This window comes from Onychostruthus taczanowskii, unplaced genomic scaffold, assembly GCF_017590055.1.
Source record: "Onychostruthus taczanowskii isolate IOZ18803 unplaced genomic scaffold, ASM1759005v1 scaffold2, whole genome shotgun sequence".
In the NCBI taxonomy this organism is placed as follows: domain Eukaryota; kingdom Metazoa; phylum Chordata; class Aves; order Passeriformes; family Passeridae; genus Onychostruthus; species Onychostruthus taczanowskii.
This window is the reverse complement of record NW_024499239.1, coordinates 24,201,750-24,219,356: the sequence shown is the minus strand read 5'-3', so window position 1 is coordinate 24,219,356 and position 17,607 is coordinate 24,201,750. Positions and strand designations below refer to the sequence as shown.

The following is a 17,607-nucleotide window of genomic DNA, read 5'->3' as shown; positions in this document are numbered from 1 at the left end:
ATGTTGTTAAAAGGAGTTTGTATTTAGCCTTTCCTCTAAAGGAGTGCTAATGTTGCTATTATTTCTGGCTCCTTGTAGAGAGGTGCTGTTGCACAAATATTTGGGACCAGTTGTGCAGTCCTTACCCAAAGAATATGTCATTTTGGCAACAGCAGAAAAGACAGAATTAATATTACTATGAGTAAAAATTTTGAGGCGGTAAGAGGAGTAAATATCTTCCTCATTTTCACCCAGAGGCACTGGGGAGGACTGAGAAGCAATCAGCTCTCTGTGCCTTATACCTGTGCCCTATCCTCCACCAGTTCCTGAACACACCAGCTACTCCCATTTCAGAGCAGTGGAAACTCTGCAAGTGTCTGAAAGCAGAGTCTGGCCTTTCATACAGGAACCAATTTGCCCATCCCTGTGGAGCATCCACAGAGAAAAACTGTTCAACAGTACAAAACCCACATTGTGTATGAGATTAGGACAGGAAATAGGGGATTGCAAGCTGAAACTGCATGGTGAATTTGAGTGAGTTATACTCACTAAAACAACATGCTTCTCTCTCTGCATCCCTGCCTGTACCAGAGGGGCTCACAGTTTGGCTCTGTTTATCCTCATGTTACTCCCAGTTGGTGGGAACCCCTTGCTCCTGGGTTCACAGATGAGGTCCTGGGCCATCAGCAGGGAAGGTCACCCCTGCAGTGGTGGAGGAGAGCCCAGAGCCTGGCTGCTGCTGTGCTGTCTGCTGCACATCTCCCCTTTAAAGGAAAGGAAGAGGCTTTGATAACGTTGAGCTAACAGCTCCTGAAAGCCTCTTCTGAGATGTGCCCTGAACAACAATCCACAGTGTGTTTACCTGGGTATATGTTACCCAGCTTTACTGTCCCCAAAATAGATATTTAACTGTTTTTTTTGGTTTTTTTTTTTTCCAATGAGTAGCCAAAAATGCTTTTCCACTTTTTTCCTTTTTCAAAAGGGCTAATGGGAAAAAAAAAAATCTGCTTTCAGAGGTGGTTTTTTCCCTTTGATAAGATTAACCCATTGTTTGTAATGCAGAAAACAGAATTTTTTCCACTGAGCAAGCAAAACCACAATTGCAGTAATGAATATTGGGTAATTAACCCTTCTCATCTAGAGGAGGTAGCACATAAGATTCACTGCACTACTTTCCCTGTAGAATAAAGTAGCAGTGGTATTAATCCAAACCAAACACTGAAGTTTTACAATTGGTTGTATTATTATTGCAGTTACAGCATTTTTACAGCCAGAGCAGAAGGCTTCTGAAATTAAGGTGATATTTAATCTTCTTAAGACTGCTGGGCACCAACTAACTGCTCATGCTATAGAAGGGAGACAGCTGCCTTCTGCTCTGCTTTATACAGAATTAATGCCACACCTCAGTTTCTGGGAATTTTCCAATGCAGTTTTCATTTGGAATAGCTGGTCACTCGAGTAATGTGTAGCTTAGAAATAAAATAGAAGCAATTTTCTGCTTAATTAGAAACATAATCCTAAATTCTGCCAGCTTCAGCCCAGCAGTTCAACGGAAAGGTTTGACTATGGGATTGAATGTCATGTTTTGAAGCCTGCTCTGCATCCCTGCTGGACTGACAGTGTGGTTGCATTGCCTTTTGCTTGGAAGGGGCATCACCTCCCAGACAGGGTCTGATAGAGCCATCCCAGCTCCAGGCCAGCATCTGACATTGGCCAGGGAATCCTTAAGGATCAGTCAACTTCATGGGGGCAAGTTTGAATGGAAGCAGTGGAAATCTGCCCTCTGAGCTCAACCAGCTGGGCTGTGCAGAGGGGCAGTTCTCTCTGTTACAAGGAGGCCTCTTGAGGAGACTTTTCACGGTGTGAAATGCTGACAAATTGTGGTTCCAGCAGCCAGGAGTCAAATTAAGGAAGGTTCGTGCTGAGGCTGAGATTGTTTTCCAACAGTATAATTTCTGAGTGCTCAGAGAACAAGGCCAGCACAGTCAAAGATTGTTTTTCTGCTGTGTTATCTCAGAGGGAACTTGCCAAATCACCCTAATTTGAAGTGGGACTCCAGTGCAACACATGGGAGTCAGCTGGGGCTGTGCTAATACAGGTTTGAGGGCGTAAAGGCAGTGGGGTCCCTGGCCCTCAAATGGATCAGACAGCTGATCCTGTTTAGTGAAAAAACAGTGACAAATCTCTACCCAGATGGGGTTGGCTTGGGAGTACACAGGGATGTGTAATCAGCCTTCCTTGCAACAGGATGGTGATTGTTCAGTGGGATGTTGGGCTGTTCATTCCACGTCATACTGATATGGGGAAATCCTGATTGCCTTGAGCATCCAGAGATCCAGTGGCTTCCACAGGGACATGCAGTATCACAAGCCTAGAGAAACCCATCCACAGACATGATCCAAAATCCCGTGCTCTTCCTACATTCTGAGTTTACCTTTTTTCTTTTGAACAGAAATAGCACTGTTTTGTATTTTTTAGATTTTTAGAGTTCCTAGATTTCTTACATGATATTATTTAGCACAAGGATTATTTGTTTTCCAGCTTGTGGATTCCCAGCACTTCCAGACAGACAAAGCTATATCAAATCATTGCAAAAGCTTGGCTCTTTGACTTGTCCTCAGTTATCTTCCCTGTGCTTTTGGAAGCAGTCATGGATACACAAACCTGCGCCACATTGCAGGCTTCACCCCTTTGCTACTTCTCACAGAAATTCTGATTTTATTAAAAATATTCCTCTCCGTGCTTGCTCCTTCTTCCTTTCAGCGAGTCTTCTTTGCAGCAACCCCTCTCTGGCGTTCCTCCCATCCCACTGCCATGAGGCTGCCTTTATTCCTGGTCGGATTACCGAAGCCTTCCCTCCTCCCTGTGGCATCCAGGGCTCCCAGCACAGGGTTTACCCCAGGCTTCCCATTGCGTAGGCTCTGTACTGCTGCCAGGCGATCCTCGCAGTATATGCTGCGGGTGATTCTCTCAGCCTCTGGAATGAATTATTTTATTGCTGCCAGCTTGTCAGAGAAATCAGCTTGAAAGCTGAGCCAGAGAGAGGTTCCTGGGAGCGACCGACTCGGAGTGGAAGCAAGTCACCACTGAGCAAAATAAATCAGGGGATGCATCAGCTGGATAATGTAGGTGCTGTTTTATAGCAGAATTTCAAAAGAACCAATCAGGCTTCCACAGGTCTTATATGTAAAGCTCATAAATATACAAATCGCGATCTTATAATTAAGCATTGTTGTTTCCCTGGTTTTGGGTTTTAAGGGTATAGTCTTCTGTTTAACTGCCTTCCTTGTAAAGATGAGGCATGGTCTGGACATTTTTCTCTTCCCATTTACCTCCCAAGGAATTTGCATTCCTGCTCTGGGCCTGCACTTGGGTGTGCGTGCTGCCACTGAAAAGGCTGTGAGCCATAAATAAAAGAACAATATGACCACAAGCACCCCCTGCAGAGGAAGAAGAAAGACATGAGTAAAATAATATGCCAGAGAAAATTGCACGCCAGATAATTTATCCACCCCTAATTATTTCTGGGCCAGAACGAGGTATTTCAGACAGTAAGAAAAAACACCTCTTTTTTTTTTTTTTTTTTTTTTTTCAAGTGATTTCAAACCATTGGACTATTACAATTTGATTCAAATTTTAGTTGACTCTTTGTCAAGAAAAAATCACTGAAGGTCACTCACAAGCACCACAGAATCTGCTGCCTATGTTTCTGAAGCAGAAAGACAAATTTTTCATGCATTTCTGTTACTTTCAGCCATTCAGACTCCTGCGTCTTGAAAGAAAACACATCTCAGGTGTCATGTTAATCTGGTTGGTATGAGATTATGGCTTGCAAATTGCTGATTTTGGATATGGATGCCTGGCCCATTTAAAAGACTTCAGCATAAATAGTAATAATAGACTTACAGTGGCGCAGTCTTTCAGAAGACGAGACAAAAAGCTGTGCTTGTTAAAACAAAAGATACCCCAGAAGCAGGAAATTTAATATTATTAATGAAAACAGAAGGAATTATTAGGAATGTTTTCACACGACAGAGCTCCTCATTCGGGATGTATTACCGTGGGGACTGCACCGAGGGGTCTTGCTGGATCTTTTTTCCCCCTGAGTGTGTCTGCAGCCCTGTGAACATTCCTCTGCTCTAGCCTGTGATGTATTTGTAACATTTGCATGTAATCTGTCAGGCAGGGCCTCTGCTATAGAGCGTGGGAGTTTCAGGCCCGTGGGATTTGTGAGGCTGCAGATGCAGAAGTGGAAGTCAGTCAGATTTGTGGCAGGGACAGGGGTTTCCCCGGTGTTGGAAGGAGGGAAGAGTAAGCCCTGCAATCTGACTGTGCACAGGCTATTCTCACAAGGTTTCCGTTTTCAGGCTCTGGATGTGTTTTGGCATTGGAATTCTCCTTTTCAGCCGATCCTCCCCAATTTTTCAAGGTTCACCCACAAGTCATAATTGCCCAGGGGGATAACAGCACATGGATGCAATGAAATGCATTCATAAAAGTGCTTGTTTTTGCACTGATGGGGCTCTAACTGCTTGTTATCTCTGAGCATGATTTAGAGGGACATAAATGCAGCATCTCAGCCTCACACATTCATAACCCCTTCCATCAAAAAATCTCGAAGCATTTTACGCACAGATGTAACCAGATAATATGTCCTGTTGTCTGTGTGGCATCTCCAACATCAGTCATCATCATTCTAAACCATATGCCAGAGTCTAGAGTATTCCCTGAAGTATTTTACATGGGAGGAATCATGTAAATAGAATATCTGGCAATCTATGAATGGCTCACAGGATTTCAATCAACTGCACAGTTTTAAAATTGGCATTTAAATCCCTCTCACATCTGTTGTTTAAAATAGCCAACAGCGTGTGGAATACATTCAGCATGAAATATTCATATGAGTATGTTAATAATAAAATGCATTATCACAGTAAAAAAAATAAGGTGTGTAAACTGCGGTCTTTGTTAGAGTAAATATTTAGAGATTTTAGAGAAAGCACTCTTTACTAGTCAAAAAAATAAATACTTTTCCTCGACAGATAATACTGAGATGTTCTCTGTTTTTTGAATACAGGACTTAAATGTTCCCAGTTGGCCTCTTGGTGCAGGTTGTGGCTTCCAGTGCTCTCCGAGAGCAGTCCATATGGGGTAACTTGCATAGGAAGCTAATAAACTGCACCTGCTTTAGCTTCTAAATATCACAGGGTGGAATAGCTCTTGGAAAAAGTTTTTTATGGATCATCTGGGCAAGGTCCTAGGTGACAGCTAACTCTGGTTAGGTGCTAGGTAGTTGTGGTTCATTGACAGGCACTGAGTTCCACTTGCAGCCCTAGTTTGTCTCCTCAGTGCATTTTCCTATCTTCAGACCAATATTGTTTATGAAGACTCCCTGCCCCTGCTTTGTCTCAGAGAAGCCTTTAAATGAGGTTCCAGGTGTGAAGTGCATTCACATGGGACATGTTCTGTTGCTGACCATACAAGTCTCTGTCTCTGACCATTCAAGTATTGGGGAGAGCTGTACCCTTACTCTGAAAAAAATGCAGTAATTTTGCTACTGATCACTCAAAATCTGTTAAATTCTACCTAAAATAATCTTGAGTTTCATACATATTTAGATGACCTTGAAAGGCCCCTTTCAACCCAGGATATCCTAAGATTTTATGATTCTCTGTTTTCTTAGGTAGCTTCTGTCTCTGGTCCTTTCTGATCCTAAGGTGGTGGTTGTTCTTATAGACTGCTGGTCATGTGCCAGGACAGGCATTTTAAAAAGTGCAGAAACACACAGAGGAATTTAATTCCATCCCACAGGAATGACTGCGCTGTGCTAGTCATTGTTTTGAAGGATGTTTTAGAAATTTCTAATGACAGCATTGGGATTATATAGTTAATTGTGGAGCAACCATTTTTACAATTTGTGTTTTACCCCACATGGAAAGCTATAATTTACTCCATGTAATTAGGTTAGGTTTAATTCTGGCAAGACACAGGCCAGCATTATCCTGTGTAATATACTGTAATCCTCATGTTAGGTAGGGTGCCAAGTATTCAGTTTGTTTTGGGAGCCAACAAAATTGCCACTTGTCCAGGGTTGTTCTTGGACAGAATTGTGAAAGTGGTAACATTTTGCTACTAAATCCAGCTTATTATTAGTCTGACAATGACCTGGAGATATATGTATCATTCATTGGATGTTATGTGGAAGGTAAATGGCACTTCATTAATAAAATTATGTATTTAACAGCATATGGGGGCAATGTTGCAAGTCTGATATTATCAGACGAAAGGCTATCTTTCATTGACCTCAAAATCTCAATTTCTTTACCTTATTGTCGGGCTGTGAAGTGTAGTGGTCAGAGAGATTACACCATTTCCATATTGCTGTTACACAACTGTGTATCACTTTGCTTATAAAAGATAAATCTAAGTTTAAAAAGCTAAAAATTATTTATTCTCTCTACCCTTTCAAATGCCTTTACTTTCAGAATTAATGGTTTACCTAACCTTTAGAAAGTCTATTTGTCAAAAGAGATTTGAGTATAAAGTTGTGGGATGGTGACTGATGAGGGGCTGACTGCTGCCAATGACACATTAAAATTTGTATTTATTACATATATGGACTGTTTTCTGAAGTAGTTCTCTTCTGAAATATGAGAGGAAGGATTCCCTAACAACATCTTATGCCTCACTGAACATAATCAACAGTTATATATATGAACATATATATCTATGTTATATAATGAACAGTTAGACTGTTATATGCTCTGCAATGTCCAGTTAAAAGTTATCATCCTCTGTTGATGTCTTAACACTTCTACAACTTACAGGTGCTGTTATTTCTTGAAATCAAAGTTAAACTATAATAGCCTATTGACCTATCCTGATGAGGTGTGATTTTTCACCTCAAGCAAACAGACTTTTCCCATTAAAGATGTTGAGCAGCAGTCCTCTCTGACATTTTGCTTCATTTGGTAATTGTCATAGGATGTTTCATTTTCTTCCACAGGAGATATTTTTACTTTTCTACCAGAAGACTATGAAATATGTAAGCCCATAAAGAATGTTTCAATAGTTTTCATTCTGGGGTGGAAGAAACAGCTGGATCCAAATTCCTGGCTGTAAAGCCCAGTATTGCAATTCCCAGTTCATTGTGATGGATTGGGTAATTCCACACTAAGGAATTATCTCAGGACTGTACAATTGATTATTTTTGTTTGATTATAAATGCCATCCAAAAATAATGCCTGTGCTCAGTCACTGACATGTGTGACCTCTCTTTTCCTTCCAGCCCCTCTGGAAATCTCTTTGTGCTGGCCTATTTTGGCCATGTGAATTTTCAGGGAGATGGAACACGTACCAGTGATGTTTCTACACGTTTTGGTGAAGAAAATAATAAACATCGATCAGTGCTAGTAGGGAGGGGAGTGATAGAGGTATAATTTTATGGGGGACAGCAGCTGTGTGGTGGTTAAAATAGAAGGCTGGGAGCCAGGCCTTATCAGTTTGTCCTCAGCTCTGCTGTAATCTTCTTCTTATCATTAACCTTGCGTTAGTCCTTTCAGTGGCATGCCTCCCTCCCCCAACCCTAAGCGATTTAGGATTGTTGAAGGTGGAATTTTGGCCTATATTTTTGGGTGGAGTGTTCATACCACCTTGCTTTTGGCACCCACTCTACGTAGCCATCATCTCTTCTGCAGTCAGGAAGAGGCTGGTGTCACCCTGGACTTGGGCACTAGAGTTAGGGCCCAAAGTAAGGACTGTTTAAACTTATTTATCAGATAACACTTAATATCACAGAATTCTTCCCAGTGTTTATAAACTTTCTGTAAGTAACTAGTGATTTATTCTTACAAATAATAATTGCAATGAAATGGTTATAATTCAAAAAGGCTGATTGGTGTTATAAATTAAGCTTTTCTCCTCTATAAAGTGCAAGACCCCCATCATTCCCCCACCATGCTAAAATGGGTGGATGCTAAAAATATGTTTTTCAAGGAACTTTAATATTTGTGACAAGCACTCCATGCCTGCACTACACAGGCAGTAAACTCTTTAAACAGCGTCTGTCTTCTGTGCTGTCTACGAACAGCCTCTAATATACTGGGACCCTGTCTCTAAGAAAGCCTTGATGCTAGCATTAAAAAATACTGGCAAATATTACCAATTTGTTCTGGGCCTGGAACAGCTGGCTGGTAATTGCTGTCTTTTGGGGGCTGCTATTTCATGCTCAGAAAGTGCTGGTGACAAGGCAGAAGCCTAACCACTCATCTTGTTCTCTGATTTCTTCTCCCTTTCATCCTCTGAAGCAGCAGATCAAGACTGTGACCGCAGACTGGTGCCTGTGGTACAGAGCTCTGGGGCTGCTGTCTGTGTGTGCTGGAGCATGCTGATAAAAAAGCAACCTCAACAACAGCAACAAAGCAGGAAGGATTGTTTTCTTGCCCCCTGTGGAATGGAGACCTGAAGTGAGGCGGGAGGTCCTGGTGTCTGGAGGAGTCAGCATGGCGGAAGGGCTGTGATTGCCTTTGTAATGTAATTGTTGTAATGGCAGGCCAGGGAATTGCAGTGGTTGAGTGAAAAACTCCAGCTGTTTCTCCTTGTGGTTCTTTGTGTGGTTGCAGCAGGAGCTGGAGCATCCCCATGTGCAGATGGAGGCACGACACAGAATGTGTCTCGGATGACTTTGTGAGCTCTGTGGGCAGCAAGAGACCACAAGGGGCAAGGAAGAGATGCACTTTCAGAAAGGCTTCTCCCTCCACAGCATTATGGAAAGTGAATGAGGAGGGAGGGGAGGAAGATTATAAAGTAGGTGCAGATCTGAACCAGATACAGAGTCATGGGCACAGAGGAGGACAGAGTGTGTTAGGCACGGGCCATATCCTACATGAACTCAGAAGAACTCCAGAATTCCTCTGTATGGATACAGCCAAAAGAGAATATTTCAATCTCAATCTTCAAGGATTTCTTTTTCACTAATATTCTTTTCTATTGTATGTCTTCTTTCTTGTCAATCATACTCCAGGAATTACTAAAGCTCTCTTTGAGAGCTACATGAGCCAACTATGGCAAGTGGTATTGTAAAAACTATAGATAGTTCAGCCATAGTTAGATCATTATAGTTTTACATGTTCTAAAGTTTGAGGCTGGAAAGCTGCCTGGCAGAAAAGGAGCTGGGGGTGTTTGGTTGAGAGCCAGCTGAACATGAGCCAGTATGTGCCCTGGTGGCCAAGAAGAGCAGTGGGATCCTGGCCTGGGTCAGCAGTGGTGTGGCCAGCAGGACCAGAGCAGTGATTGTCTCCCTGTGCTGGGCACTGGTGAGGCCACACCTCAACATCTCTGTGGACATCTCTCTGTTCATTTTTGGTCCCATCACTGCAGAAAGGACATTGAGGGACTGGAGCACGTCCAGAGAAGGGCAGTGGAGTTGGGGAAGAGTCTGGAGTACACATCCCATGAGGAGCAGCTGAGGGAGCTGGGCGTGTTTAACCTGGATAAAAGGAGGCTCAGGGGGGACCTTCTCAGTCTCTACAACTCTCTGACAGGAGGATGTAGCCAGATTGGGCTTTTCTCCCAGGTAACAAGGTTAGGATGAGAGGAAATGGCCTCAAGTTGCACCAAGGGAGGTTTAAACTGGGTATTAGGAAAAACTTCTTCATGGAAAGGTTTGTCAGGCATAGGATCAGGCTGCCCAGGGAAGTGGTTGAATCACCATCCCTGCAGATATTTAAAAGACATGTGGATGTGGCCCTTAGGGACATGGTTTAAAGGGACTTGGCAGTGTTAGGTTTGTAGTTAGAATCAATCATCTTGTGATTCTGTGAAACAGAGCTTCTTTCTCTTCTACTGAGTGACTATTCCATAGTCAAGCAGATGCCCCTCTTGGGAAGATTTCACATATGTTCAATTAAAAAACTTTCATTTTTTGTCTCAGTTTTTTTATGTATTAATCCCTTTATACACTTAAAATACCCCACTTTTCTGAAGTTCCATCTCTCCACATTTACCTCTCTAAGGAAATACATGATCCCTTTCCATACCAAAGTTTTTAAATCAAGGCCAAGCAATAAACCACAACATTCTTTATGCAGGAGTACAGAACAGGGATATGTCCGTGTTGGTCTCCCAGCAGAGATTGCAGTATTAAGGAGGAATTGGTAGTAAAAGATTTAGTCCAGGTATTGGTAGCAGCTTAAATAAATAAATAAATAAATATTCTCTCTGGGCTGCTGAAACTCTCAGTGGAAGTAGGATTGGTTTGTCTGTGCTGTTGGAGCTCACTTTGTACCAGCCTGTAAAATAAATCTCAGTCTCAAAGCTGTCATCCCTGATTATGTTCACCTGTTTTGAGGTGTGGGCTGCAGCAGCAATAACCACCAATTCAGAGCTTTGTCACTGACAGGTAACACAATGGGCCTGCACATCGTCACAACTCAGAAATGAGAGTTACTGATGCAGCTCTGGACACAAGCCTCATTTCTTCATTACCCGGCCAGGGCTTTTGTCTCTTGTCTGTGGAGTCTCTCCAGTGTTTCAGGAGGCAGGTGGCCTGCAAATATTCCTTCTGCAAAGCATCCTGCTTACAAGAGATTCCCTGGGCCTGAAGTGAAATCCGTGAAAATTTTTGCATGGAAATTCTCATGAAAATGGCCGGAGCTGAAAATACCAAAAAAACCACAAACACATACTTTTTTATTTTTATTGTCAGGAAATTCCAGTTTTAATACCTCTGGTTATTAAACTGCAGTTGAAGGCAATAGGTTGTAAAGTCTCCAGTGCCTGTCACAGAGGGAAATTCTCTGCCACTAACCTTTAATTTCATGTTGGTTTTATTGTAGGTTCTTTGGTTTTAGTTTGGTGTTTGGTTTGGGGTTTTTTTGGTTGGTTTTGGGTTTTTTGTTTGTTGGTTTGTTGGTTTTGTTGTTTTGTTTTGTTTTGTTTTGTTTGAGAAAAGCAGAGTGTTCCTTGACTATGCTGTCCTCTGAGTGGGTTTCTACTTTTCTATCTTGAGGGGTTTTCTCTGACTGGACCCAAGGAGAGGCGGTTCCTCTGTGAGGTCTTTTTTATCCAAATATTCCTGATACCTTTACTTTCACTGAACCCTTCCAAATAAACTCTAAACAGACTTCCTGTCTTTTCATAACATCAGCACTGTTAATACAGTAGGTGACACTGTTAATACAGGTAGGTTAGGGAGTGGTGAGCATGAGATAGAGGGTGAATAGAGGATCTACAAAAAAACATTCAAAATAGTACCTAATATTTATGCCAGGTTTGTGTCAATGAGATGAATTCATTGGAGTTTGGTCCTGTCTGCCTCTAGCAGGAAAGAGGGTTCAGAGTGGGCACTTGCTAAATTAGACCTCAATGATGGTAAAAAATTTCAGAACTAGTCAAAGTGAAGACTTTGCATCTTAATGATTTCAAGTCACCCTTGGGAATCACCTGTCTCAAGGGTCCTGCAGCCATAGTTCAGGCCTCACAAAAAAACCACAAAACAAGCTGAAAAATCACAAGAACTCAAAAATTAGTGGTTTGCTCCTTTTTACCCAAGACTTGAGTGTATTTGCACAGAGTTCTTCAGAATCACAGATGTTAAGTGTTGTTATTCAGTAACAAAAACCCCCTGTGTTTTAAAGTAGTGACTTCAAGGTCAAGATCATGTTCAAGGTCCTCCAGAAACATCCCAAATATCACAAGATGAGCAATAAAACCCTGTCAGCTGGCAGTGGTAGCTCTCAGATGGTGTTTGTGCTAGCCAGTGGGTGAGGCTGATTTTCCCTGGTCGTTGAGGGTTAACACCAGCTGAAATTCTAATGAAACCTGGAGTGTTAATTAAAGTCCCCACATTAAGGAGATCTGGGGAAAGCAAGAGCCTTAATCCCTGTAATATCCCAGAGACGAAGTTGTTGCTGCCTTCCTACACATGCACCTCATGGACCATTCATCAGATAAATCAGTTGGGATAGCAGAAGACTCCCTAAAACAAAGTACAGAGTGATCTCTGCCTTGTGTTTCCCTTTAAATTCCAGCAAGTATTACAGGAAAAGCTGAATGCATCTGGGATAAACTGCAGAGATCTGCTTTTTAAGATTGCACTTGCTTTTGAGTGTGTTTATCCACCATCTACTGCACCTTCAAGACTGCTGAAAAATAAGTCCAGTCTTTCCTTGTTGGAAGTTTATGGTCTAAGTTTTCCTGGTTAGGCTCAACAGAACATATTCTGATATAACTCCTAGAAAGGCCCAAGGTCCACTTTCCACTAGCAACCTGAGTTTGATCCCTCCCAGAATTCTGCAGCAGTGAAGGACATTGCAGATATGATGTGCAAATATGATGTGTCTGGGTAAACGCAAGAGTCAGCTCGTAGAGCCGGAGTTCAGAGAGATTTCTTTCATTCATCCATGGGAGAAGGAGAAGGCCTCATTATAATTGTTCAAGCCTGACTGGATTACATCACTTTCCCCTTCATTTCACTCCCTCCCCACTTGCCTCCCTCCTTTTATTTACACCCCTTGTTCAGCAGCGGTGCGGAGTGGGGGCTGCCCCAATGATGGATGCTGATCGCTTCATTCCCCACTGCCCCCCCAGCGCCTCCCCCAGTGCTTTGAAGTGTGCTCAGGTCTCAGGCTCCAGTTCAGAGGTCACTTTGTTTATTTATGCAAAGCTGGCTCATCTGTGAAATGGGGCTTTCAAGGCCTCTGACATCAAAGACTCCAAAGCTGGTCCCATCAAGTCAGAGCAGGGACGGGCCTTGCATTATAACAAATTGAAGAAACTTTGTGAATCATAGGGAAATATGATGGCTAGATTTTTGCTTCAAAAATTGGGCTGTTGTTTTGACTTGTGGTTGGATGCTCAGCACATGCTGTTGGCCTGAAAAACAGTCATACCCTTTTGGCTAAAACATGAAGCCTTCACGGAGAGCCTGTGGGTAAATAAAATTTGATCCTGACTCAGTAACAATCTGAATATTTCTCATCAGTTGCTCTCAGAGCTGGATTGTTATGCAGAATTTTCCATGTGCTTTAACTTTTAAGAGGGAATGGAACAATTCTGCTATGGTAATAAACAGTAACCATATCCCACTGATGTGGCAGTCTTTGACCCATAGGCTCCTCAGTGGGCTTTGTCAGTTGATGGAGTTACATACAGAAATCTCTTTTCTGCAGAAATCCAGCCTGCTCTGAGACACCACACTCTTCCCCAGCACCACCAGCATCTCAGTCCTGTGGCAACTCAGACCTAAAAGGCAGCTTGGAATGAGATCCTGAGGCAAGGGAGAGGCAATGGCTGGAGAACAGATGATGGTGATGTCACTGGGGTGACATTCCTGAAGAGTGGGGCTGATGCCTCTGTCCGTCCTGGCCCTGTTTTGCATGGCCATGTGCAATATCTGGAGGGGAAGGGCCTACACGAGTTTGTTCCATGTCTCCGAGTCTGTCACCTGACATGACACTGGAGCCTTGCCCTTCAGGTTTCTCCACCAGCCAGCATGCTCTGTAACACCATGGAGCCAAATTGTACATTAAGGACACCTAAATCATGTGTATGTTTTCTTAGCATCAGATACTCGTGACATAAAATTAGTCAGTGATTGCTTTTCAAGGCAGGTTTTCCACTTCATATTCCAACTGGCTGCTATCCTTAGCGTGTGATGCTGTCCAAGAAGTCCAGTACAGGATGACCTTCCAATATAGGTCACAGAAAAGGGATCTTGTAGGATACTTCAGCAATTCATCCTTCTTAGCACTGCCTCTCATGGTAATCTGCTGGCAGCAAATTTGGCAGTGCTGCATAGCTGGTCCCTGCTGCCCTTTGACTGCAGGCTGATTTTTCTGTGTGTACTTATCTCCCTGAGCTGCCCACCTCTGTGGGGAGCTGACAAGAGCATGAATAAGCAATCGGCTTATTAGGTCATTTCTTGAATATAGCTAAGATTCATGATCTCTGCTACTAACTCACCATTTTCTATGCTGCTGCATATCTGAATGTGGCTTCTTTCTCCAGGTCCTCTCTCTGTCTAAGAAGAATACTGCCAGGCCAGTTGTGTTTGTGACAGTTGGAATGAAATGCAAACAGCAGGTCTTCAAATCTGACACTATTAACCAGGCTTCAGACTGCAGGTTTGGGCTGAACCAGATGCCTCTGAACTTTCAGGAAATTTACCTTTGCTTTCAGCATCACAGACCCCTGTAAAATACCATAGAAGTGTTTCTCTACATTTGGAAACCACTTGATATTAAATTTGAAAATATAAGAGCGTTCTTCAAAGCAGGGAGAAACAAACTCCATGCAGCCACAGTACTGACTTTGGTTGAGGCAAGTGGAAGTCAAATATTGATGATGTCTGAATTAGACAGGGACCTTCTATCCTCAGGGAGTTCCTGAGTTATCTCTCTCCTCAGGTAAGAAACCAGCTCTTTTTTGTTCTTTGCAGCTACAGGTCAGAGCTTAAGACACTCACCCAAGGTGCAAGGGGGGAGATTCAAATCCCTCTCTGAATGTAGCAGAAGAGATACCTGACCCTGTGTCACTAACATCACAGATTAGCACTTTATCATTATATCTCTGGCTACTCTACTGCCTCACTCATACTTTTTAAGTTCAACTGGAAACTCATGGGCTTCAGGGAATCTTCCCCAAATAAGCTTCATCCAGTTTCTGGCTGTTATGAATCAGCTCTCTTTGGAACAGCTGTCGAGTGTGAGTTTGTTCGGACACAAGGAAGGTGGGAGCCCAGTTCACTGCACATTGCAGCTGGAAGGGTCTGCTGTAACATCCCTAACCCCATGAGCAGCTCTGGGGATGGGAAGGAGCAGTTTTGCTCTACAAGAGTTTCCATGTTTATGGCATTTCCCCACCTCAAGATTTCTGCTATTGTTGTTAATGTTACCACGTTCCCAACACATGCAAAGCAAGTTCCAGAGTATCGAAACCAATGTGCCTAAATGCATGTAGTTATTCATTTCAGTCTTGATCCTCCACCAAACCATCTATTCCATCAGCTCAGCATGGTGGCAGAGGTTATCCTGATCTCTTCCCCCAAAAATGGTTTTTTCTGGGTTTGGTAGGTGACTCCACAGGTTTGCAATTTGTCGGGATGACAACTGAGGATGCATCTTCAAATGATCAAACGGATTCAGAGCAATTTTCATTACATCAAAAGCTTGGCAGCAAGTCAGGAGGTGTGGAGTCCACAGTCAGTGGTTGTGTGTCACAGGAGGAGGGCACAGGGGCTGACTTTCTGTAACATGAGGCAGTGGGCAAGAGAGATACCCTGCTCTTTGTACATCAAACTCAGCAGGTTTAAGGTCTAATTGGCAGAACATTACCACTTAAATCTCATAACCACTTTTATGATATTCAGCAGTTAACAATGGACAGGAATCCCTCATCTCTGACCACAGTTTTTCCTCTCCATTACAACACATTTTTCTAAATGTGCTGAGGGATTTACTATATTCTCTTGTCAGACAGCATCCAAGAGTTCATTCGTGACACTATGGATATTTATGGGTAAAACTGTACAAGTGCCAGGAGATAGTTAATTTGGTATTTTGACTGAAAGGAGACAATATCATATGCAAGCCATCATGTATAATATGTATTTTTGTATTCCCTGCATTTGGTTTGCCAAGGCTGTAAAAATAAACTTGCAAAGTGCAGCTCAGGAGGCACTGGCACTCCTCTGTAACACAGGCTGCAGGCAGAGCCTGGGTGGTGCAGTGGCACTCAGGCTCTGTGTGAGACTTGGAGTTTCCTGAGTGGGCCCTGTTTCACCCTGCTGCCCATGGTGTGGGCTGGGAGGTGGCTGGGGCACCCAGGAAAGGCTCAGGGTGTTCAAGAGAGGGTGGCAGCAGGTGGGATGGGGCAGTCAGCTGGAGGGGCTGCTGAGGTTTGAGCATGGTGCTGCTGCCCACAAAGTTTTCTTTTCCCCTTGAAGTGACAGCTGTACATAGCTGTACGTGTACATTTCCAGGAGAAACTGTGCTGAAGTAGCCAAAAGGAGAAGATAAAAATCCCTGAGGGTCAAGGGGGGACAAACTCCTGTAGCATTGCAGCCTCTCTGCTTAAGGGATAGGGCTAGTGAGAGCAGAGCATCTGTTGGCATATAATGGCCTGTGCTGAAGAGATGGGATGATTTTCCAAAATAGCAGAACCTGGGGTGAGGATTGGGTTAAAAACACATTCTTCTCTCTCAAAGACTGCATACAAATTTACACACTAAATACTGTCTTAAGCACAATCCAACTTGTAAAACAACTGTAAAGAGAAGTTTTACTCTTTGTATGTTTTGGAGAGAGCATGCTTATATATAAGTTGAGATCAGTTTTTTCTCTCTGTTGCAGAGATTACAGAAATAATTGTCGTGTCTTTTGCTCACAAGACCCTTTTCTTATGAGTTTCAGGAGCTGGGCATTTTGAGGGATTCCTTCCTTAAATTAGATATTTCCACTTTTCTTTATTTGTTTGGGGTTTTTACAGCATTGTATTCCTCACTGAGCCTTCATCTGACCTGTCTCTGAAAATCAGTGCAGTAGAGGTCAAGCTGGAGGAGGAAGAACTTTCACATCTGGGTGCTGCAGAGGTGTGAGGCCACCAGTATCACCCAGGTTGCAGAAAGAGGCTCAGGGCACTCTCCTGCCCCCTTGGCCCTCCTGGAGACCTCACAGGTGGCCATATCACTGTGACAATTTGAGGTGGGGGCTGCTGGAGAGGTGGGGTTTCACCTTGTAGGGATTTCTATTTCTCCAGGGCAGAGCTGAGATTTTGGTGCTGCTGTGTGGTAGTGATACAGAGAGCAAGAGTGAGGAGGGACAAAGTGGTGTGTGATACAGGTGGATGAGTGGTCTTAATTGAAAAGAAATACTCACAAGCATCTTTTCAAATCAATATTGTTTTTGCCAGTCATAAATTTGCATTCAGTATCCCTTCAGAACTCATTTGACCCAGACCTGCTTGCTTTTCTGATTTTTTATGGAAGCTGAAGGGTGAATTAGTGGCCACAATCATACTGCTTATGCTCTCTATGACTGATCACATAAGTCTTCCCCCACCTCCTAGGTTTAATTATCTTTAATTTTAATTTATGCCATTATTTGCATAGATGGTACCACAGATCAGCTCCTCCTAGAGAACAGCAACCTGTTAACATAAGCAGAGGGGCTTTTGTCAGCTATTATTGGCAACATTGATTAAACTCCCATTGGTTTGGTAGCCTGCTGAAAAGTTCATAAAGCAGAAAACTAAATTGTTCATTAAACTGGCCAGGCTGTAGGTGCCAGGATGTGGATGCCTGCTGTATGTTGAGTTTGCTTCAGCTGCATGGTGTCTCCAGCAGGAAATGCAAACTCCTGTTGTCGTCCTGCTGTGCTGCAGGAGACCTTCTTAACATCTCCCCTTTCCTTTCTTGCACAGATGATGCCAGCTCAGGGAAGGACAGCCAGGTGCCTGAAGGCTCCAACGGAGAATATGAAGACCATTCTGGGAAGCAGTGGGGTAAGGAGCAGCATGTGTTTTGTGGTTTTCCTCAGCCCTTGGTTCAGTGCTGTTCCCATGGCACATTTCTCAGTTGCTGAAGGAGAGGAAAGGCAGAGTGGCTGGAGTGAGTTCTCCCTACATATGGTC

General features: G+C 43.2%; 1 protein-coding gene across 1 annotated transcript in view; it reads left to right on the top strand.

The window, feature by feature from the left end:
- The window catches only part of FGFRL1 (fibroblast growth factor receptor like 1), a 167,061-nt gene that overhangs the window by 134,245 nt on the left and 15,209 nt on the right, over window positions 1-17,607 (top strand). The window contains exon 4 of the mRNA XM_041402793.1: window positions 17,398-17,478. Within this exon, the coding sequence (XP_041258727.1) occupies window positions 17,398-17,478 (81 nt within the window). The remainder of the gene's footprint in view (window positions 1-17,397; window positions 17,479-17,607) is intronic.